We start from the raw sequence: 23,645 nt of genomic DNA on the forward strand, positions 1-23,645 counted from the left end.
GTCGCCTTATACTGTACCTTTGGTCTACTAGAGGTGGTCTACAAAGCTTCCAGCTCCCGTGACAATGGCAATAGCTGGTCCCTCGCAGCGTACGCAAACAGTGGTGGCCTCCTGTGGCCACCTCATCAGAAAGGGACTTTCAATCTAAATTTAGAGCAATTCTCAAGCTCTAAAGCCTTGTTGTTTTTGGAGTCAAAGGACATTTGCAAGTGGTCATTTACAATTTGGGCTCCTATAGATGTATCACCCCTCAACCACTGTCATTTCCAAGATTAAAACTGGCAAATCCTTAACCCCGAGCGTCACGCTGTCGGTGCCCCTGCTGTGGGAGCGCTGCCATGGGTCGAACGCCATCAGATGACAGAGAGACAGCCTCAGCGTGCTGTGCCATCCCTACTGCCAGCTGCGGACTGGCGAAGGGAGGCTCCATCCCACCGGCAGCACAACACAACCTCCAATTTGTGACCCCCCCACTCCTCGGTTGGAGCCAATGTTTTCTTCTCCCAGCATGGCACTGCTTTCAAAGGCAGGGATGTGCTCAGAGCCCTGGACAAATCTGGAATCGATTCTCAGACAATTTGCTGCATCTTTCTCTGTTTCTCAGCATCAGCTGTAAAATGCGGATGATCATATTCGACTGATTTTTCTTATTCGGTGTGTGAGTCCTCCTGGCACAATCTTTTGCTAATTCTTCGCTGCGCTCTCAGCACAATGTCGCTCTGATCGTGGCAGAGGTCTCCAGGCATCGCCGCACGCCAGACAAACTACTTTCCTCTTTATTCTTCCTTCTTAATTTGTTCTTATTTAAATAATCAGAAGCACACTTACATTTCAAGCATTCGTGTTTAGTTTTTCAACATCTGCTTTTATCCCTGCTAGATTTCTGCCGTACTGCCGTGCGCTACATCAGGAATGGCGAGGCACATCCATAAAACCCCTCCGAGCCTTTCAAGTGCCTCCATCACAAGTTTTCTTCTCAGTTCCTCAGCCATTGCGGAGCACACACAGGTCAGGACCCACGCTTGCTACTGTGACCTCGGGGCTTACGAGGGACTTAAAAAATTCCGCTTTCAAAAGAAACACAAGCATTAAGGCTCTACGTGGATGGCCTATGTCCAGCCCCAAATGTGCCCAAGTCAGAGAGTTTTCTTTGAAGGCCTCCAAGGCTCAGTGCACAGAACCGAAGTGACACATGCAAGAGGGAACTATGAATTTCCAGACGCAGGGACACAGGTGAAGTTACACTGTCTGATTATGGTTACAGGGCTGGGCATGAAAAAAAACATTTAGAGACCTAAACACTCAGAATCCAAAGGAAAAATTGAGATACTTAGGAGAGTTAAAAGCCTGGCTCCCATTGAAATACATGAAGACATAAAGCACCGAGCCAGGGTCCTGAGTGCCAGTGAGTACCTAGCGATGTAGCCCGCAAAAATCCAGATAACAAAGACTTTCATTTAGAGACTGATGAGCCCGTGAGCCATTCTGAAGTGAGACTTCGGTAAAATATTATTGAAAATAATCTGATTTATGAAATTATTATTTAAGATCTTCGGCCAGTGACCAAACTCATTAACATCTTTTTCTCTCATCATGTTATCAACACGGCTGATGTATCAAGTATATCATCTTAGCATGTTATATATACTATATATGACTTAGGATAGTATATGCACAACCATATTAGCATTTCAGCAGGACGTAAGGGCCAGAGTAGGTCCTTCTTCCCACCTCCTGCAATCACAGGTCCTGAGGAAGCGGGAGCTTGTGAAGAGCTGGGTGGAAGAGGTTTCAGTAGAGGTCAGTTGGGATCCGCGGTTACGTCATGTGGAGATGCTGGACGGGTGATGTTGGCCAGCTCTTATGTGTACCCCTAGAGTGACTACTTAAGAGTTCAACTTGGAACTTTCCTGAGCATAAGGAACATATGGTACAAAAGAACGTGAAAATAGCTCCCATTTAGACCATGTAATGCACTTTTCTGGATGAAATGCCATGTTTTAGTTTTTCAGTTTTTAACGCCGTTGGGATTAAACTCCAATGGTAAAGAACAAAGGCACGTGCATTCTCTTCCTGCTTCTGACACAATCGCTTCAGGTGATACGCAGAAATATTGTCCTCGCATTTACAGAACCATCTGCCAATTTTGAGTTACTAATTTGAAACACTTAAAACATGCCTGAGCTTCAGGTGTGCGGCCCACCAAAGCGCTCTCTTTGCCATGAGAACTGAAGTAGCTCCGATGATACACCGGAGGGGAATTTGGAGAAAATATGACCCTTCCTTCTCAAAACATGAGGCTATATACTCAAATGTTTTTTTTTCCTAGTTGCTAGTTTGGGCCAGTATGGGCTAATATGGGCTAGTATGAACTTCTATAACATAGAAACATAGAAAACACATCTGTGTTAATGTAGTAAGCCTAGATCCAAAGGTGCCTGGCAATATCTGCTCCATCTGGCCACTTGGTGGTGCAGAACTATAAGATATATTTCTATACGTGCAAGCGAGGAGCAGATCCTAAGCTGTCTCCCTCAGCCCACCTCCAGACATGCACAGGACTTGTAATAAAAGAGTGGAAGGCAGCTTTTGCTGCATGACAGCTGCTGACACTAACAGCCACCGTACAGCCAAATCCTTCGCAGCAGCTGCGCAAGTCGGTGACAAGAAAATGGATGGTAGGGGTGTAAGAAACACACAGAGTTTTCTGGAACGCACCAAAGTGTTACATTGCCAAAGGAGACAAGAAATTAGCGTTGTCGCTAAATGCTCGTGTGTTCATTTACCACTGTGACTACTAGAAAAAACCATAAGGGCAAGACTCAAGGTCGGCTCCTTCAGCCCTGCCTGCTCCCCTTGAGCTGCACAGAGAGGAGAGAAGCCCTGGAGGGGAGAGGAGGATTTCTCTGCAGATGGCAGAGCCTTAGGAATAATCACAGCCTATGCACATTAGAGTAACTTTCACTCTTCCACACTATTCAGCCCCAATTGCTGCTAAGATCAGGAGGCTGATAAGTGGCAGAAAATTACCTTTGCTCCCTACCTCAAGTGATCTCACCTGGATCTGCAGTAAGTGGTACTAAAGGAAGGCCTCAGCCACTGCCATGTGATGTTAGTCCTGTGCAGATCTACTCTTTGGAAAGGGTAAGTGTATCTTGATTTTTTTTTAGTTTAGCAGCGACTTTAATATTCCTGATGCAGACACCTGGGCACTTGAGATCTCTAACACAATAGGACGGAGTCTGAGATGCAAGATGCAAACCAAACTGCTGCTCTCTTTTGGATGACCTTTCTTATTTTCTTCTGAGATTAGAAAAGGAAAATGATGTTTACAACTGGAATAAGTAGCAGGTAGTCATTTCAATGTAATCATCCTATTTGAAAAGTGAACAAAGTAGTAACAGTTGATTTTTAAACATCTCCATATATCCTAAATAAATGTAAACTTATACTTTGAGTTTATGGAGGCACTTGGAAACCATTAGATGATGAGAGATAAACAGAACTGCAGAATACTGAGCAGGAATGAAATTACTGATGGCAGGATTTACCTATATGTACACTGGCCCCAAAATGGGGCAAAAAGCATTCTGAGAATCCCTGTTATCTACACATAACACCTTGGTGTTGCTAATTCCAGCAGAGGACTGGCTAAAACTTCCTTTTTAACATTTCACCAGTGAAACTTATATGTACCGGGAAGCTGCTATAAAACTCTTCTGTTCAGCCAGATCCTTCAGGGTTGGTGAAGGGGTATACTTGCTGTCTTTATTGAAGTTTCTGGGTCATTAGCCCATTGTTAGAAAGCAGAAATAAGTTTCCTGTAAGGGCCTGTATTTAGAATGCATTTATTATATTTATTATTACCTGTCCCATGGTTGCGTGCAGGTAACAACCTTCTGCGTTGTATTGAGATTGCTTTGCAGTGATAACAAATGTTTCTCATTTAATGGCAACTGCCGTGTAAGGACGTAGAAATTGCTTTCCAAAACTGAGCTGAGCAATGCACAGGGAAATGACAAGTCTTTTAAGATGACAGGGGGTGTTTGAGAAAACAGGTCACTAAGCCCAGTGAGGTCTTGGGCTCTCCGTGACCTGGGATGAAACAAGCAGCGGTCAGCATGGCGGACAACAGGATGACCATGAGCCAGAAATGTGCTCTTGTGGCCAAGAAATCCAATGGCATCCTTGCATGAATCAAGAAGAGTGTGTCCAGCAGGTCAAGGGAGGTCATCCTCCCCCTCTACGCTGCCTTGGTGAAGCCGTATCTGTGTCCAGTTCTGGGCTCCCCGGTTCCAGAGGGACAGGGAACTGCTGGAGAGGGTGCAGCAAAGGGCTGCCAAGATGATGAGGGGACTGAAACACCTCTCTTATGAAGAAAGGCTGAGGCATTTGGGTCTTTTTAGTCTGGAAAAAAGACAACTGAGAGGGGACCTTATCAACACTTATCAATACTGAAAGGGTGGGTGTCAGGAGGATGGGGCCAGGCTCTTTTCAGTGGTGCCCGGGGACAGGACAGGGGGTAACGGGCACAAAATTGAGCATAGGAAGTTCCACCTAAACACGAGGAGGAACTTCTTTCCTGTGAGGGTGGCAGAGCCCTGGCACAGGCTGCCCAGAGAGGTGGTGGAGTCTCCGTCTCTGGAGACATTCCAAACCCCTCCTGGACGCGTTCCTGTGCCACCTGCTCTGGGTGACCCTGCTCTGGCGGGGGCTTGGACTAGACGATCTCCAGAGGGCCCTTCCCACCCTACCATTCTGTGATGTACAGATTCCAGGAGGTGCGGGGAGTCCCAGTGCCTGTGTTAAATTCACAGTCCAGCTGTTTGGAGAAGGGACGGGATAACTGGGATGAGCTGTTTGTAACAGAGATGCAACAAGACTCTTAGAGGGACATGGTCCATGCTTGCTGTGGTCTCTAGCCAGTGGCTTGCTCTGCTCTCTCGTATCTCTTTGTACCTCATGCTCCCTGGGTGAGGGACATACCTTGTGCTGTCAATGTTTGGATTTACTTCTGGCAGAGGGTATGGAAAAACCAGCCTGGAAGGCTGCCTCTGGCCCCTGATGTGAACCCAGCCTGAGCGGCTGTTGTTTGATGCTTGGACAGTCTCAAGTGATAAAGAATGATGTGTGTGGTGCAGAAATAACGGCTGGTAATTTTAGACACAGACTAACATCATCTGTTGGTGGCAAATTAAATAATAGGCCGCGTGGGCTTTCCTTTGGGCTTTGACTGATCCCAGCGCTTGTCAGAACTGCTTTCCTGGACCCGATTTATGAAGTGCTCCTTCCGTAGCATTGCTCTGGGGAGGACGGGGGTCACCAAACCAGCAGAAGCTCTCGGATCCCTTCGTCGGGGGGGGTAGATAAAACAGATCCCATTTCTTTCCTAGTCTTGGGCAAGGTGTGCTCCCCTTGCAATGTGCTTGCTCACAGTGGTGACAGCTGGGGTGGGGGGGTCTGTTGCTATGACAACAGGCTTTCTTTTTTTTTTTTTCCTTTGGCGTAGCATTGGATTTTTTTTTTGTTTATTTCAGTTTAGGAAAACTGCAACAATTAGGATAGCAAAAGAATATAAGCTTTCTTCTGTTCTTCCAAGAGGCAGGTAGCACAGATGCAGGCGTGTGCAAGAGGCCGACAGCGGGTGACTCCTCCAGCTTCTGTCCCCAACCCCGATTGCTTCTACATCTTCCCTTAGTGCAACTCTAGGCTTTGTAAAACAAAACCGGGCATACAAACTAACCCAAATTATTCACCTAGCTTTCAGCCACTGCATCCTGAAGTCTGACTAAAATGGGATGCAGGCCTGAACTCATACAGAGGGCTGAGGTTTACCACTCGCAGACCTAATTTGCTTTTCAGCTGATGGGATCATCTAGATTATTATTATTTTTTTTTTTTTTTCAAATGGGAATGTCAAAAAGCTGAGTCAGCCATATCACAGCAATTAAGATGCTAAAACTTCTTCCTCCTTAAGTATTGCTTACCCCTACTCTCTGCAGTCAGATGAATGTGAGTTGTTTGTTCTGGCAGAGGGACAGACAGTCTGTTTTCCCCTACATGTATACAACTAATTTCAAGTCAGTAGTGTTCTAGCTGGTGATAAAAGAGCTATCTTAAGCTTTTCGCGGAACACAGTGACACTGTTAAATCAGCACAGCATTTTGATTAGCAGAAAGATGAGAGCTATACATACAGCTTAATGATAAAAAGGGGCAAAATCCCTTCTGTACTTAAAACTCCAGTTTCAAAGCAAATAGGTGGCTGTATTTTTCTGTAAGCTACAAGTTTTCACCTTGCTACTGATTCAAGGCGATTCAGCGTCAGCAATAGCCTGCGCTAAAGAAGTAAAGAAAAAAAAAAAAGGCTTTCATGCCTTATTGCTCATCTGGTTAGACCTTCTGCTGTGGCCATGTAACAGCCGCTGTGGGGTCGCAGCCTGTGGGCTTGGTGGCTTGAAGGCCGCTCAGGCTGTGATACCTCTTCCTTCAGGAGCTTCGAGGCTCGCCCTTGGGTGCGTGTTCCCTTCCTGGCACTCTTGTCCTTGAAGGCAGGGGGTGATGCTTTGGCTGCTCTGTCCTTAGAGATAGTATGGACCTCCAAGGTTCTTCTGCGGCTTACGCACCCCCTTGCACATACATGTCCCTTATCTCATCCTTCCCCGAGGCAGCAGTCCTTGTATTGCTTGGAAGGTTGGGTTCTCCTCAGCCTTCTCCAAGAGCATTTTCCTCAGTTTTGTGACAGAAGTAAGCCCAGGACCCTTTCCTGAACTTTCCGTCCTGGTTATTGAGTGATCTTTTGATCAGCTGTTACCATGTGTCCGTTGACAGGGTACTTCCAGTAGCTGCTATTGGCGGCTGATCCTAAGCCTAAATGCCTCCTAATGCCTAAAACTTCCTGGTAAATTCCAGGTTAAATTTATATATAATGCATTTATGCCCATTTGTTCAAGGGCCAAGATGGTCTTTCAACTGAAATAGGTTTTCTCCCTTCTGAGGTTTAAATCTTTACTGTGTATGTCAAGAGCAGTCTCCTAACATCAGGGATACCAATAGAGGAGGAATATATTTACTAGCTGACATCTTAGTGAAAGTGGCTGCAGCACTTCGGAATTCATTGTTTGGAGATGCTGTGACCCCACAGGGGTGTTTCTAGGATTGCTTTAGAATGCCAAACGGCCTGAGGCTGCACTTGACATGGTGGCATCCTATCACAGAGCCATCCCGAAGGAATCGCTATGCAGCCGACAAAATTCAGAAGTGATGCAGATAGGGACATATCAGACTCCCTACGTTAATTCAGAGGTGCTTACATTTAGACTGCTTCATATGCTTATTCTCCCGATACTGGGCAGTACTAGAAATTACACACAGAGGAACTTGAGAGATGCTTATATTACAGTTGACCCCACTCTAACCTATGACTTTCTCTGAACTGAAAAATTTGGTCTGGTAAGTCCTCAGAGACGAAATCTCAGGGGGTCTCAGATGGGTAGGCTGAGTTAAGTGTGATTACGCGTGCTGTTTGTGCCAAGCAGTCCTGGTCGCAACCAGCCACTCCAGCGCACGTACCCATAGGGCCTTCGGGAGTATTTAATGGACTACGCAATAACTTAAAAAGCAAATGAAGGAGTGGGAAGGCAAGGGATACTTAAAAGCAGAGAAAGGAATATGGTGGCCTTGCTCTTGTGCATAGAGAAGGCAGAAATAAATGACAGCTTATGCTAAGAAAAAACCAAGTCTGTATTTCCCGGAGCTGCAACCGAGTATCTGCATGCCGTGTTCTGTCTGTGAGGAGCAGAGTAGATTCTGCACCATTAGTGGGGTTCGACTGAGACCAGTGACTCCAGGGAGATGACAGAAGTAGCGCTAAGCTCAGTTTAACACAATCTGCAGAAGCAGCTCTGCACAGTTGCTATAACACTATGTTAAACTAGGCTAAACTCTGAATACTGCTATAGTCACTGCTTTTGGAACCGCTCTGGATTCAGTCTGTCAGAATGTTCTTCTCCTTTACAAAATACATAATCTCATTTAAAATCATCTAGTTGCCTGAAAGCTACTCAATGTGGGGAAAAAAGGCTGACACAGTTCCCTCTTGCCTGCTGATGTAGTAAACCTGCTGATTGCTTATCTGCAGTAACGCCAACCACCTTTTTCTTTTTTATTTTTGAAAACATATTTATGAACACCTTCTTGGTTCGTACTGTCTTCGCAAATATGGGCATTTATATGTATTGCTTCTTAGGAAAGATCAGTTTCTGAAAGGTTATTTCTTTTTAAAAAAACCCAACCTTTTATTATTGTTGCCATTTTTTCAAATCTTCAGTGTGACTTCTTCAAGGCGAAAACCTTCCCCCCCACCACCCCAGCACCCCAGACATTTTCCTCTTGTATTATTTCACCTATTGGGATACTAGTGAATTTTTGGGTTTGAAAGTGTCCTGGCCAGGATTCCTCGTCTGTCACAAAGCAACATACTCTCCTAACACAACTCTAATATGTCAGGCTGATCAATGGAGCTCAATTATAGAGAATTCAGTAGGTAACAATTTCTTTCTGAATCAGCACCCCAACAAGACGGTTCACTTCCTTAGTTTAAAAAAGTTTAAGGTCAAGTGAAATATTCCAGGCTTATCTGAAATCATGTTTCTAAAGAAATGTGGAAAAACTGCTTCCTTGTCTTGGGGAACTGATTTCTTCCCCCTGTCCTGACGCGTGAAAGCTAGTGAGATAACTTTGACACATCTCAATGTGTGTCCTGCAGAAGGAAAAGTGTTTGTCCTGGAGTCTTTGGCTGAAGTCCAGCGCAGAAAATTGAAGTTCATCTTCCCAAATCCTCTCTGTAACTCTGCTCGGATAACGTCTTCTTCCGCTCCCTGTACAGACTGTTTTGCTGCTGTTTTAATAGCTTCGGAGCTCTACCACTGGCATCCATCTTAAACGATGAGCAAAGTGACCCTTTCAGTCTCCATGCCTAATTCACGCTGGCTGTTCTGCCATTAGTTAGCTAATGATTTGTGAAATATTTTGTGATATACCTTGTGGTCTTCAGCTGAACTGTCCTCTGTAAGTGTCTGATGTTAGTAGTAGTGACGATACGTAGCAAGTCACCACTGCATTTCCCCATGCGTTTCTTTCATTTAAGCGTGTTAAGTGGCTAAAAACTGCTGCTGCGTGTTGAAACTTTTCGTTTTTGGCAGTGTTATTGCAAGCATACAAGCAGAGCTTCCTCTTGCAGGCTTTCCTCCTGCCAGCAGTTCCCGTTCACACCAGCAATCTCATCAGCTGCACGCAGGCTAAATTTTGCAGCATACCACAGTGTACCATGAGATCTTGATTTTTATTTTTTTTTTTTTAATTTTTTTTTTTTCTCCTCATCCACTCAGAGCACACTTGAGCTTCTGCCCGGGGTTATGGGGAAACTGGAGAGTGGAAGATGCTTGTGTGCATGTAGCTTTTGTGCCAGTGCAGCCCCGGGACCCGATCAGGGCTCACCCCTGTGCCCGAGAATGAGCAAAGGCTCCTACAAGCATTAGCCTAACTTCAACTAGGGACGTAATTGGGATTATTCATGTTACGCCAACTGGGAGGATTGGAGCTCTGCTGCATGTGAGATCGTATACACAAAGCCAACGCAAGGCTCCCACTGATTTTGGAAAAGCCTGGGTATAGGATGATATCCTTACTACTGAGAGCTGGAATGAAAGAGATGTCGAGAAACCATTTGACATCCACGAGCGGTGGGGTACCTTGCAGCTTCGGAGTATCTCTCTAAGCACCTAAACACAGCAGCTTGGCGCAGGTGGTTCCGGAAATATGCTGGGTTCAGAATAATGCTCCTTAAAAAGATAAGAGATATGGACAAGTTTAGATTTCTATTTCTTAAATCCTTAAAAGCTACTAATAATCTAACTATAACTAAGACACATACTGTATACATTTATTCTATACAACTCAACACAGTGTGTCTCAACTGTAATACGAACTGTCATTTTCTCTCTCTTGACAGCTGTGATATATGAACAAGCATTATTAAAACTTTTATTGAGGTTACATCATAAATGCAGTTTCGTTAGGGTTTTGTGTATTGCTCTAGAAAAAGAGTTCCTGTGGTAATATTCTGTATTGCCTTTAGCTTGTAGATAACATAAGCAGAAATGCTACAGTACAACTTCTTATTAACCGCCAGCTCCACAAACATGAGTGACAGTTGTCTGACCCATCTGCCTGGAAAAGCCGTGCATCTAGAATGTGTTTTAATATTAACTTGGAAGATCTTTCAAATACTTTCTGTACATGTGATAGGTTCTATGTGGCTGGACCTTGGCATGTTTCTTAGACCCTTAGCTTTAACAGATGTAATTCCAGGTGTAACAAATTACAGCCTTTAAGTCAATATCAGATGAAGATGGAAGGGTAAAAATAGCATAAGCTAAGGAGTTAGACTGGCAGGCAGGGTAGCCTTGTGGTGTGAGCAGGAGGAGGGCAAGAGTGACAGCTCCTTCTACATCTCATTAGTTCCACTTGTGAGATCTCCAACAAGTGACTGGCTTCTCTGGTCAGCACTTCTCCCGCTGTTTGGAGAAAAGGTATGCATAGTGTGTTCTAGGACGCCAAGTTTAACGTTTATCATTACATTTGTGTTTTATAAAGTAATTAACAGTAGCTTATGACATCAACAGGTAAATTAACACTACATTCTATTACAAAGAAAACTTGCAAGCTGGCTTTTGTTTCCTCATTGAAAGTTTTGAATATCACGTTAGCACTAAAAACTACTGCTCTTGTGATTTCGTTCTATTAACAACCACTGAACCAATCCTTTTCATAACCAAATCATTTATTAAAGTTTATTCATAGTCTTGAAACTATGACATAATATATATATGTAAACACATTCATCTTTAAATTCACATTTATGGAAACACTCAGTGCATTTTTAGAAGACCCATAACTGCCTTTTCTCTATGTATTCAGCACTGGTGGACTGTATGTCCACATATTTCAAAATAAGGTAAAACCTAAAAGTATCTCCAAGGTGCTGTAGACTTGGGAATCAAATTAACTCCGCAGGCGCTTTCTCCAAGGCATGCAGAAGGCGGCCTAAAGCTCTGAATGGTTACATCTACATTTGCAAGGTGTTGGATATATAAGGAGGGGATCAGTAGATCAGGTAAGCTAGTGTTGAGGCTGCTACACCTATATCCTAGGCAGCTGGGGCTTTTATTTCAGACCAGACTTAGTCTGTTCCCTTGAACAAAATTCCCCCGTGCGTGTTGCTCAAAGCTGTCTTGAAGGTCAGCCGTTGGTTTGGATTCCTGTGCCTTCATTAGGTGCTACTTGTATTTTGTGCCCAGCTCATGAAGAACGTGCAGGCAGTTTTCTCTGAAATTAATCTAGTTTGTGAGTGCCAAATTTGCTCTGTGAATAATCTAGTGTGCAGAAAACGGAGAAAATTGGGTAAAGCGCATCACAATCCTACTATTGCGCCAAACTAAAATGCTAAGGTAGATGTAACCAGTGACGTTTCTGTTCTGGCACAGTAGAGCTTTACTCTGTATTCCAAAGTGGTATAGGAACTGGGAAGCATCTCAGAACTCTGCTTTCTCAGTCCAACATTTGAGAAAATGTTCAGAAAACTGGATTGAGAGAAAGCATTACCCTGCAGGAACTACCGCTCTGGGAAGAAGGTGTGGGGGGAAAACCAGTGACAAATGATACCATGTCACTTAAGGCATTACTGGAGGGAGCACAGACCGTAGTGACTGGGGACAGCTCTAAATACTGAACTAAAATACAATGTAAGAAGCAGCACGGGACGTTAGAAGTTAGTTGCTCTTAATGAGGGGAATGAATCGCTTGTACGCGTAAAGAAAAGATAATGCCACCAGCAAACACCGCAGTTCTCAGCCAAACATGGTTCAGTTCTGAAGCCTAGACAGAACTTAGGGTCACCAAAACTTAATTTAACCAAAGCGAAATCATCAAACCATTAAATGCTATCAGCATTCAATGATTTGACCAAAACAGTAATACCTTAGGTAGATGACAACTGGTACTTCTGCAAGCTATTTTAAAGGAGATTATTGCTGCTGTAAACTGTAGTCAACAGTTGATAATAGTAATATTGACTTTTCTTTTTTCCCCCTCCACCCCCCAAAGTTATCGGTTCTACCACAGCCAAGCGATAGCACTATGAGGAGAAAAAAAATTAAAAAATCAATAATTCCCTGTTAGTTAGCAACACATTTTCTGTAAGTCTTTGAGCAGGATGTGCTGTGATAGGCTTATAATAAATATAGAACTGTGGCAGACTTTCATAGAATTAGATATCAGCTCTCTGGTTTCCATCTTGTGTGTGGTTTTTTTTTTTTTTGTACTAGTCTCAAAAAGATCAACTGCTTCTCTTGATCTATAAATTCAATACTGAAAAATATTATAGCATGCCCTAATAGCTTGAGCAAACACCAGAAGGCTACCTTTGACTCCTGGCAGTTTGGTTTGATGTTGCTAGGCTCTCCGTAGCCTATACGCTAGAAATAATTTCTGCTGTATTTCTACTCTACCCCAAAGTGGCCCTCTGCTGTACTGATGCAGCTCCAGTTTAGTAACCTTTGTGCAGAGCAGGGCGAATTTAACGCCAAGTGTGCCCTAAAACTGTACAGGGCGGCCTCTTTGGCTTTTAAATCTGACTCTGATGCGTTTCAGGTGATTTTGGTGAAAAGGGGGAATAAAAACAAAAACAAAACCCCCACAACTGAATGCAAACAGGAAGCAAAGGAATTATACAAACAAAGGTTAAGAGGAAAACCCTAATTCCAGGAAGTTCTCCTTCAAATAGGAGCAGATGGGGGACCCATCTGGCCAGGCAGGAATGTGCCAGGCTGTGCATACTGAGAACAAGACCATGCTCCAAGATCCACCTCCAGCCATGAGCAGTCTTAATTCTAGGCTGGTTAATCCAGTAATTAATTAGGAGGGATGTGTTTCAAGAGGGAGGCTTGAAAAAAGGAATTGGGAAGGAAAGAAGGTGGTGGACACACCGGCTGCAACGCAACCGGGACAATCTCTGTGCGTGGTGATTTGTGCCCTGAGCAGAAGCATCATCCCTTTGGCCTTTTTACTCCTGTGCCTCTCCGGGGAGCCTCAGGTAGAAAAAGTTTCCTCAGGAAATGCTTGAAAATGGGTAGCTCTTCTTTTGCACGGAGAAAACTTCTAATCCGCAAAACCGCAAATAAAGTCACTACATCCGAAGATTAAAACTTGTATTCTTGCCAGGTTTTGCCCTCATCTGTCAAATGACTAGGCTAAAGTAAACTTGAAATAGATTTTCATTTATTTTTCATCTGCACTGTAATCCAAAGACTGCCCTGTTAAAAGCCTTTCGTAAATCATTCGGTCAGTTTTTCCTCAACAAAGCAGTCCTTAAGTAACGCTGTATATCAGCCTCTTTTTTGACACTTTCATTTTTTCATCTTGACATCTTCTCTTAAAAATAATACAGTGTTTGTCCTATTATCTTCTTTCAAACTCTGAGGAGGGGGCAAGAAGGCATCAAGCCTCTCCCTGTCACAGCGATCGGAGTGCGCGAGCCAAAGACGCGCGCGTTAGCCTCTGGTTTTTCTCTCCAAGTTTTTCTGTCAATCTTACTGCCCGGTGTTAAGAAAACAGGTGAGGCAAGAAACCAGGACTGCGACATCAAACCCGGCTGCTAGACATAGCGTTGCCTTTTCTCTAAGGTGCACGTGCTCCGTCAGAGTCCTTCCCAAGTGTAACGGGGATTTAAACTCTAATCTGACTGACTTGAAAAAGGGCCGCTGCTACTACCCGCCACATCTTTTGCGTGTGGCCTTTATAGGCCAAGAAAAAGTCAATGAGGTGATTCTGCAGATGAAACAAGTGGGGGGGAAAAAAATACACTTCACCACCACTTAAAGCAGATAAACTCATTTTTCTCGCTAGTACTGTGAATAAAGTTGTTTGCAGAGGTTCATGCAGTATTTCTTTAGTTGGAGTGGCAGAAGCTTTTTCTTTTTCTTATTTGTCCGTGCTTTCCTGTGATACAGCGTGGTCTTATGTACAAACGCATTTTAATAGTCAATTAGAATTGACCGTTAGAGAGGAATTGGGTGATTTATCAGAAGTAAAAACTCCGTGCGGAAGCAATAGGCGCCTGCGCGGAGAGGTGCGGGCTGGCAGGGGTCCGTGCTGCCCTGCCACGTCCACGCGTCGCTGGGACGGAGAGACTGTACCAATGTCATCGCAGTGCTGTTCTTCACCGCAACGTTAAATGCGATGTCAGTACAGGTAGAGTGTCAACCAGCAGTCAGCAGAAGCGTGTATTCAGTTGCTGTAGACAAATACAATGCTTTCGCCTCCAGTGAACACTGCCAATCAGTGCGGCTGATGATCCAGCCCCAATATACTTACAAATGAACCTGACAAATCCTGTACAATCTCATCGAACCTCAACTTCCTTCTTTTTAACTTGTTTCATCTATATGGCAGGCAGCTTATTATCTGCAGTGTAGTACTAGTCTTACATCTGTTTTCAGTCTGCCATGCTCCGTTCTGTGATCCCAAGGGCTGGTTTAAGAGTTCAGCTCTACTAGAGGCAGTCAAATTCCTGAAACTCAAATTTCTGAACTCTTTGGTAGCCAGGAAGCAACCTCATAGTGTTTTCCTGCAACTTGCACGTACGGCAATGTTATGGCTTTATTTAAGTTGTGTTTGAGGACCTCATGGTGGTACATTTGCTTGCAGCCAACTTTGTATTCTAAACCACTTCTCCTGCCGGTGCTGTTGTAGGGAACTAAGAGGGATGTGCCTTGGATACAGAAAAGCCTCTGGGCTTCCTTGCTCTATGTGAGAGTTTACCAAAGCTGACATCCTGGAAAGGGGGGAAAAAAAAAATAATCCCTTCCCTGTTGCAACAAGCTGGTGGAAATATTTGGTAGGCTTGTGAAAGCAGCCATGCAGAAGCACTTTCTCCCAGAGGACAAGAGCGCGGGGGCTTCGGTGCTAGTGGGCATTAATAATTAAAGGGAGAAGGAGGGTGTCTGTGGAGAGGAGAGCCACCTGAAGGGACATCTGATGGAGGTAGGGCCTTTCTCCTGAGCTTGGGTTCAGACCCATCAGTCCATGGGCAGTTTTCCTTCTGTTGTCACCAAATGCCTGGCTGCGACTGTGCCCAGCCTGCCCTGCACTGGGGGACCTTTCTCCCCCTGTGTGAGTGCTCTGGTCCCTGAAGGAAGGAGCACCCTTCCCATCCTGCCCTGGCTGCTCTTTTTAAAGAAGTGACATGAAAAACTAGATAACGTCTGTGTTATAGAGAAAAAAGCTGGAGGACAAAGAGGCCAGGACCACTTGGTAGATGCACGAAAGTAGCTGTGCTGATCACTGAAAACCTGGCAGAGCCCAGAATGGGTCTCCCTGGTAGTCTGATAAGTCATTAGGAATCCCTTCTAATATAGTTATCATCACTGAACCAAACAAACAGCTGCGAGCAAAGACAGAAAAGCTTCTACTAAACCGGTGGATCAAGAAAAAGGACCAAATCCTCTTACACTGATGGAGGAGGCCTGACTTGTCTTTGTGCAGTTGGATTTTCTTGTACAAGCAATCGGAAATAAATGCAGTTATGGCATCTACGGGCGAGGACCTTCAGTGCACAGAAGAAACCATCTCATGAAGTTTTCATATCTCAACAGAAAGGAAGGGAGGAAGTGTGGGTTCCCAAAAAAGGTTTCACACAACGCCTTTTCTCTGTCAGTAAAGTGAAATATAACTGCCATGCTAAAAGGTTTTGCAGCAGCAATTTGCTTTGAATTGCAAGCATAAGATAAATGTGCTATACCAGTCTCGATTCCTCAGCTGTGAAGGTGGTAAAAAGGAGAATGTTCTCCAGTCCAGAACAAAAAGATATTTAGAAAGATCTTGTTTCAAAGCTCCCAAAACATCTTAACACAAATGGAGATGCTCTGCCTTCCCTGTCTTGTTTGCATAATGTACCACCCACTCACCTTCCAGAAAGTACCGCTTTCTTGACCAAATTTTCTGATGCCATTAGGACTGCTGTCACGTATCTCAACTCTTAGAAGCCAGTTCAATGTTGCTAGACTTTTCCTTCTATGAGGAAGGGCTTCCAGGGCTTCCCCCCCACCATATATGCCTTTCCTTATTATGATCCCACCACATGTTCTGTAGATAAAGTTTTTTGCAATATAGCATCATCAGAGTCAAGGGGAATATAGCCTTTGACCTCAATGGAGGAGTTCTCAGCACATCAAATAGCAACTATGCCACTGATACACCAACCCGGAAATAACACATGATTCAGAGCTCAGAATCTAGAGAAAACACCTCTCATTTAAAAAATAATAAAAAGTTGGAGTACATAGAGGTGTTTGAAATGCTGCATGAGAAGGAATTATTTTTTAAGAGCATTTCTGGTTTATATTATCCAGAGCATCTCAATGGAATAGCTTTGTATTAATAATATCTCATCTATTATGTATATTGCAATATGCCTAACACAATTGCGAAAGTAATTAGGTGCTGCTAATTCTTCCCTTTCTTTTTCTTCCCTTTTCTGAGGAGGTAAAGTGATTAGGAGAGTAGTTCAGAGCAAAGTATACGTTATGCTACAGACTTCCCACAGATTAGCAGCATCAGCCATTATGTTTCTAATTTTTCTCCTTCCACGTAAAAAATCTGTGCTCTCTCTGAGCTCTTCTTCTAGTCTGTCTCTATTTTAATGCCTGATGACTGCACTGTATCATAGCATCATTGCATTATTTATTTTTTATTATTTAATATTTCACTAGAATTCCATTCTCCAGTTTACTTTAATATATTCCTATTTAAAAGGTGCAAAATAAGGAAGCTGGGGAATGAAGAAGTAGCTGAATACTGAATTTTTAGTTGCAAAGTTCTGAATTAATCTGAATTAGAGAGTCCTGATTTATCCTGTGTATAACACACTGACCAAGTTTTGAGATGCCTTTTTTTTTTTTTCCTGACAGATAGTGCATAAAGATTGATCATTAATGATTATTTTAAACCTTTTGTAAGTGTGTGGAAAGTCACTGGGAAAAACGCAGAGGATTTAGAATCAAATCGATGAGGCTTCAGCTGTTTTAGATTTCTTTCTTCCCCCCCCCCCCCCCACTGTGCCTCCATAAGAGATTCCCTCTGTTAAGTCATCACTAAAGCAATCGTGTACTACTTAACAGAGGCGCTATTTTCTACTTCATGTGTCTCCCTGTGAATTGTGCAAGAGGCATTAGAGAGCCCTGCCTTCCACCGAACACATAAAAAGGCATAGCAGAAAAAGCTTTACAGATTTATTACGTTCTCTATGCATTGCCTTTCTGGGAGGGAGGGAGAGAATTGGCAGCGGGTCATGCTGCGGAGCAAAGCCTGCAAGGACACAGGAAAATCTTTGCTAACCCCCAAGGATTTTCAATAGCTCCGTACAGCAGTCCTCATTGTCATGAACATATTTTTCAGGCATTACTTGGAGATAATGTTAAAGAAACGTGCCACAGTGTCTGATTCCTCTTCTTCCTCGCAGCCCTTAAGTCCGTAATTTCCAGATTGAGGGAAGGAGGGCAGGGAGCGAAGCCCGGGGATGCTCTGGGAGGAGGCAGGTGACAAACATCCTTCCAGATGGCACTTCCCAATGCACCTTGCCACTAGCTATGGGCTTCCTATGGCACGATGGCAATCCCATTGGGAAGAGGTGCGACTTTTCCCCTGCTGAGGAACTCGTTTCCAGAGGAGTCCCGTGGCACCAGCAGCCCCACTGCAGCTGGGCAGGGAGTGATCCAAAGTAGGCAGAAATTTTAAAAAAATAAAATGCTTTTTGTCACTTGCTGCCGGGTAGATGATGTGGTGAGACACTGGAACAGGTTGCCCAGAGAGGTGGTGGAAGCCCCATCCCTGGAAGTTTTTAAGGCCAGGCTGGACGGGGCTCTGAGCAACCTGATCTAGTGGGAGGTGTCCCTGCCCATGGCAGGGGGGCTGGAATGAGATGATATTTAAGGTCCCTTCCAACCCAAACCACTCTATGATTCTATGCTAACCTCTTCCACATTTTCTACTGCTTGATCCACTCTGTTTAGGCTCAAGCTACGTTTCTGTCATTCTTCAAATCTTGTGTGCCGTGAGGACCAGAGTGGCTGAGGAAGCGTAAGTGCAGCAGCAAAAAGCATATTTCCAATAGAAAGGTTCTGTCTTCTTTTCCCACGTGCAAACGGCAAGTCACATGGTGTCAGTGCAGGTTTATTTCAGCTTGCTTGGAGGAAAAAAGCAAAATAAACAAAGAAACTGCAAGGGGATACAGAGTGTCATGGAGAAAGCCCTGTGTGTCATGTTTTGAAGGATTCTCCATCTTCAATTGCCACAGAATTCAGCATCGCGCTCTCCAATTTCAAACAAAATTGAATCTCACCAGTTGCAGAGCTGCGTATGTGATGCACCATAGGTTGTTTTTCCACATGCGGCCACAGCTTTATGGATTTCTCTGTTGGGCCTGGCCCTCTGAAGTGTGGGCGTAATTGGGGGACTGCTCTGCTGAAATGCTATGCCTTGCTTCAAGATTGTTTTCTTCTGGGGCAAAAATTCAACCACTGACACTATTAGGCTAGGCAACATAAGGCCGAAGTACTAATCTGAGGTTTCTTAGTCAGTTCTTGACTTCTCAGACCTTCACTGTTTTGCCATCTGCTATAATTGAAAATTGCCTTCTGCAACCAAAGGGAAAATCTAATTTCTCAGCAAGCCATATGGGGTTATTAAGATCATTAAACCCTGGTATGCCATAATGCCTGGGCCAAAAGGACCACAGGGCATGTAAATATTGTGTGATTCATTTTATAGCTTCAGATTGCAAGTTAGGAATTATTTTGATGGCTATCTTATGATGAAAAGTGGTGGTCAAGTAGCTTACTGCAGATGTTCCTTGGTGAGGTCAGTCCATGGCGTGCTTGTTCAGAGCTGTGACAGATGAGGAGTGGCTTTAATAGTGTTTGATTGCAAAGGGTATATCTTTTGTATCAGCCTGACAAATGATTGGAACCCAGCCGGTGTCCTCAATTGTGCCAGTGATGCTAAAGGTGGCCTTAAATTTTGATATTAAGAGACCAGAGAATACAACTTCCACTTTTCAGGAGGACCCAGGTTTAGCTTCTCATACAGGATCTAAAGCCGATGATATAAATTGTACTCCTTTTCCTTTCTTAAGAATGGGAAAGCTATTCCCCTACAGATGCCTCTTCTTGAACATTTTAAAACCGAGCTGCTGGAATTTTTCTTTATTTTCTCTGTTTCTCTAGTTGTGATATTTCGTAAGACTCTTTCATAGCAAAACCCACTTCTATGCATTTGATAAAACTATGAGTGAGAATGTTAAAGCTGATTTTTGGTTAATAAGGTTTCAGAAATGAATGCAGGAGCTGTGAAATTTACATGAAATTAAAGAAAGAATAGTTCAGTAAATGCAAATAAATGCAGAAACGAATATTTTAATTTGGATTCATGATTAATGCCAAAGGATTACCAGCAAACCATTACAATGTGGTGATGACATAAAAACTCAATGGGAATAAAAATTCTATATGCACTAGTTAGCTGATGGCAGTAAGCTATTTTTAGTAGGAGAGCTCAGAGTAATTTATTTGTTCTTTTTTGAAAAATATAGCTATTGATTATATTTCAAGTTTTGTCTTTATGTTAATTATGTCTTACAATATTTTTTTACTGGTATACTATTGTATCCTTTCCTGTATTTTACAATGTGACAACCACGGTCAGTAGACTTATTCTCATTCTGCAAGTCATTAAATGAATTATATTGAAAATAGGCATTACTGAATGCCACTTTTTGTGATATGCAACTAGAGTTAAGAGTAAATTGTTATAATTATATATAAGAAAGAAGAGTGTAGATTTTTTTCCCTACTTCAGTTTTCCAGTGATCTTAATCTGACAGCATTTATTTTCTCTGTAGGTCATGGGTTTCTGTTTTAATACAATTGAAACCAAAGCATTCTGAATAGGCTTTAGTTTCTGTAGCACTGGGGTCAATACATCTTACTATTTTGAAATCATGATAGTTTAAAGGAGGTAAAGAAAAGTCTTTCCTGTCTTTTTTGTATTTATACTGTCCAAATACCTTCCTTTAGCATTCTTGGAAATCACAGAATAAGAGAGAGATTATTAACATTTGTCCAGAAGTTGGGATCCCAGTCAACCTTCCCCCCCGTCCCCCCCCAGCTCCGAACGTGGTCTTTGAGAAGCCATGAAAAAACGTGGCTGGTTTTTAGTTTGCATGAGGAGTGCACATTTTGGGTGGGTTTTTCTTGATTTTTTTTTTTTTTTTTTTGGTTGTTGGGTTGTTTCTGTGGAGTGTTGTTTTTTTTGGTTGTTGGTGTTGGTTTTTTGTTTGTTTTGGTTTGGTGTGGTTTTTTTTAGTCTTTTTTTTTTTTTTTTTTTATAAATGAATCTCAGTCTTCCCCACTTCCTATGCCCTGGCTCCCCTAACAGAATACCTTACCTGAAAGGAATACAGTTTGTATGCCTGTTAGACGTGCCCTGGGAGCGCACCCCATGTTCTCTAACCACCCATGAGCATCCAGACCCCCAGCCTAAAGGATGAAGCCCCCCCCCCCCCCCCCCATTGTGAACAGTCTCCAGGTAGGCATAGCTTTACAGACAAAAAGTGCTTGGGAAAGGGGTGGGGATGAGTGGGGAGGGAAGATAAAGACCTTGTAATTAAGTCAGGGTTCTCAGACTTCCTATGACGTTGCATGTAGCTAAATAAACCTGCTGCCATGATGGCATTGCGTTTCTATACCAACACACCATTCCTCACCACTGTCTCCTGTGTATTTAGGCATAAGCACGTGCCGCTTCTTCTGTTGTAACCACTCTTCTGTAGTTGCATTGATTTGAGATGGTTGTATGAAAAAATCCTCACCCTGCACTAATTGCAGTGTCCATCCTAATACATCTCATACGAGGGGAAAACTGAAGAGACCTCAACAACGAAGTGTTGTTGGTAGGACATGCACTCACTTAACAGAAACCGTCATTACACCTGAATGCTAATTAAAGGCAGAACAAACCCAGCAAAATCCTAACTTATCGGAAACTAACGGGAATTTCAGCTCCATGCGCAAGTTTTGTTTCTGGCTTTCTTGCACATTGCTGGTGGTGCTGGTCTTTGAGGATCAAAAGTAAGCCCATGAAGGAATTATGTAATGAAAATAATTTGGAATCATCCTTGATCTAATCTGGCTTCAAAAAGACCAAGAGCTCATAATATCATTACTGTCCCATAAGGTTGAGCCTGTTTATATTCGTCTAGCTTCAAAGTTACGGGTGCCCTGAACTATGTACATGACTCACCCGTGATATCCTCACCTACTGCATTATCAAAGCAGTAGATGCTATTTCCTAATGGCTATTGCGGGTTAATATCCCAAGCTTTGAGAATTAGCCCAATCTAGACATCAGTGCTATGTGTAAGTTGTGTTTTATTGATTCCCCTTTTCTCATTATTAGCTTGATTCTTCCTACACAAGATTTTTTCATAGTCTTTGTTTCATTTTTGATTCCAGTCTTAGCAGCGGTCCTAATCAATATTTATTTTCACCTGTGCGAATGATTCAGAGCATCATCAGGCTTCTTCTGTTTTAAGTAGCAGGTTACAAGCTTTGTCTCAATAAAACCGGCGATACTGGAAATATTTTCTGGAGATGGCTCAAAGGCACTGTCTATAGCAGCACCTTTACTGCAAAGCTGTACAAGAAACAAAAACATTATTTACTAATGTTATAATACACCTTTTGTTAGATAGAAATATTTTTTGTAACTGATAAATGGAGAAAACTGACTTCTAAGTGAAATATACCCTGACTTTAACTAGAGTTAGTGCTACAAAAATCAGTACAAATACATGTGAACATAATCTAAAACGCAGTGTCATCTTCCCGGAATGGATAGTCAAGAGAGTAGGCAATAAGCTAAAAACTAAATAGCACTGTTAGGAAAGAAGCTGTATTTTTTCCCAGTTTCAAAAATGAAGGCTTAACTTCAGGCTCCCAAAATCGATGGCTATTGTGAGATGGAGGTTGAAGGAGGAGTCTCAGGTAGCCATTTACTGGTTTCAGTAAGCCAGTGGTGAACTCTGCTGTAGGCTCTGCTGCCCCTGTCCCACGGGTAGGACAGCAGAGGGTGATACAAGGCAAGGAAACCAGAAACTCTCCCCCTCATTTAATGGGGAGGACTTATCCTTCCAGAAAACTGCTATAGAAAGTAAAAAGGATGAGATCAACCACCTTTCCCATCTTCATGAGCCATGTAGAATTTAGCAGAGACAAACATCGTATTTTCTGTTTTAAAAAAAAATACTGATAGATAAATTGCCTGCTGTTCACCACAGCCGGTGACTTTCTCATTAACTAATGTTCTATTTCATACCTAATTCTAAGGAAGCATGTTAACCCACAACTCCTTAAAGTTTCAGAGTCCTCAGCACTGGTAGAGCTGCGATACTGGGCAGGACCACCTTCGGTCCTCAAATCTTTGTTTCATTAATCTACGGGCAACCTGATTTTGGTATGCCATAGAGTAGTAAAAATTAGCTTTTAGTTCTTAAGAAAATTCAACTGTAAGCAATTAAATACAGCGGTAAACAGATTAAGCCTGAGAGCCTTGTCTTTAAGGACAATAACCATATAGTGCTACTAATGAAAATGCAATTGAACGTCCTTTGCTTGGATAAACACCCCTAACAGGATTGTTTAGTGTGCAATGATTTCATCTGACTAAGTGACTTCGCTGCAAATCAGCTTTAAAAGTAGATTTCTAATAAAGACTGACAAATTAATATTTATCTAGGCTGTGTGCTTAAACTCTGGGATCACAAAGAGACCAGAGCTGAGGATCCTTATGGCACTGATAGGCAACCGCAGTCTAACGCGGGTGAACGCAGCCTCTGTTTTGGATGGGGTATAACCAAGGGACTCTCACTAGAGTCCAGTTTTGCCAGTCACCCAAGCTTTAAAACGGAAGGAGGAGGATTTGGCCTGTTTGTCTGTCTCCTCATCACTAATGAGTTCAGTTATAATAACGAGTTTCTTGTGCCTACGTAGTTGAAATCCAGTGGTTGACCTTTAGGAGGTGCAATGTCAACTCAGCAGCTTGAGATCTCTTTAGAAGATTAAATCTGTCAAGAAAAAAAGCTCTTCTGTGTATGTATCTTTCTTCCTGCATGTGAACCTTAAAAGCAAGGATTATAGACCCGCATCCACACTTAACACCCACAAAGCTAACCCTCTCTTTAAGATTTTTGTGCGCTGATTAGAGATCAGCTCAATTCTTTACAGGCAACAAGGGTCACTCAAGGAAGTGTCCCCCTACTTCAGGTGTGATAAGTTGGTTTGTTCTTTTTCTTTTTCTTTCACATCCCTTCTCTGCTGAGTGAAGTTACACAGTGTATGTAATAACACCCATACATTTAAGATTTTCTATCATCTAGTTATCAGTAGAAGTTATAAATCAGAGAATTCATCACTCTTAACTTTGCTCATGGTACCGTATATCTCTGCTGAAGTGTCTCTATGGATAAGACATGCT

At 43.0% G+C, this 23,645-nt stretch overlaps 1 protein-coding gene across 1 annotated transcript in view; it reads right to left on the minus strand.

Annotated features, from left to right (window-relative positions):
- The window catches only part of SPATA16 (spermatogenesis associated 16), a 104,961-nt gene that overhangs the window by 50,360 nt on the left and 30,956 nt on the right, over positions 1 to 23,645 (minus strand). The window contains 2 exon segments of the mRNA XM_063339872.1: positions 9,752 to 9,841; positions 21,661 to 21,806. Coding sequence (XP_063195942.1) covers positions 9,752 to 9,841; positions 21,661 to 21,806 — 236 coding nt within the window.

Source organism: Chroicocephalus ridibundus, chromosome 6 (assembly GCF_963924245.1).
Source record: "Chroicocephalus ridibundus chromosome 6, bChrRid1.1, whole genome shotgun sequence".
Lineage (NCBI taxonomy): Eukaryota > Metazoa > Chordata > Aves > Charadriiformes > Laridae > Chroicocephalus > Chroicocephalus ridibundus.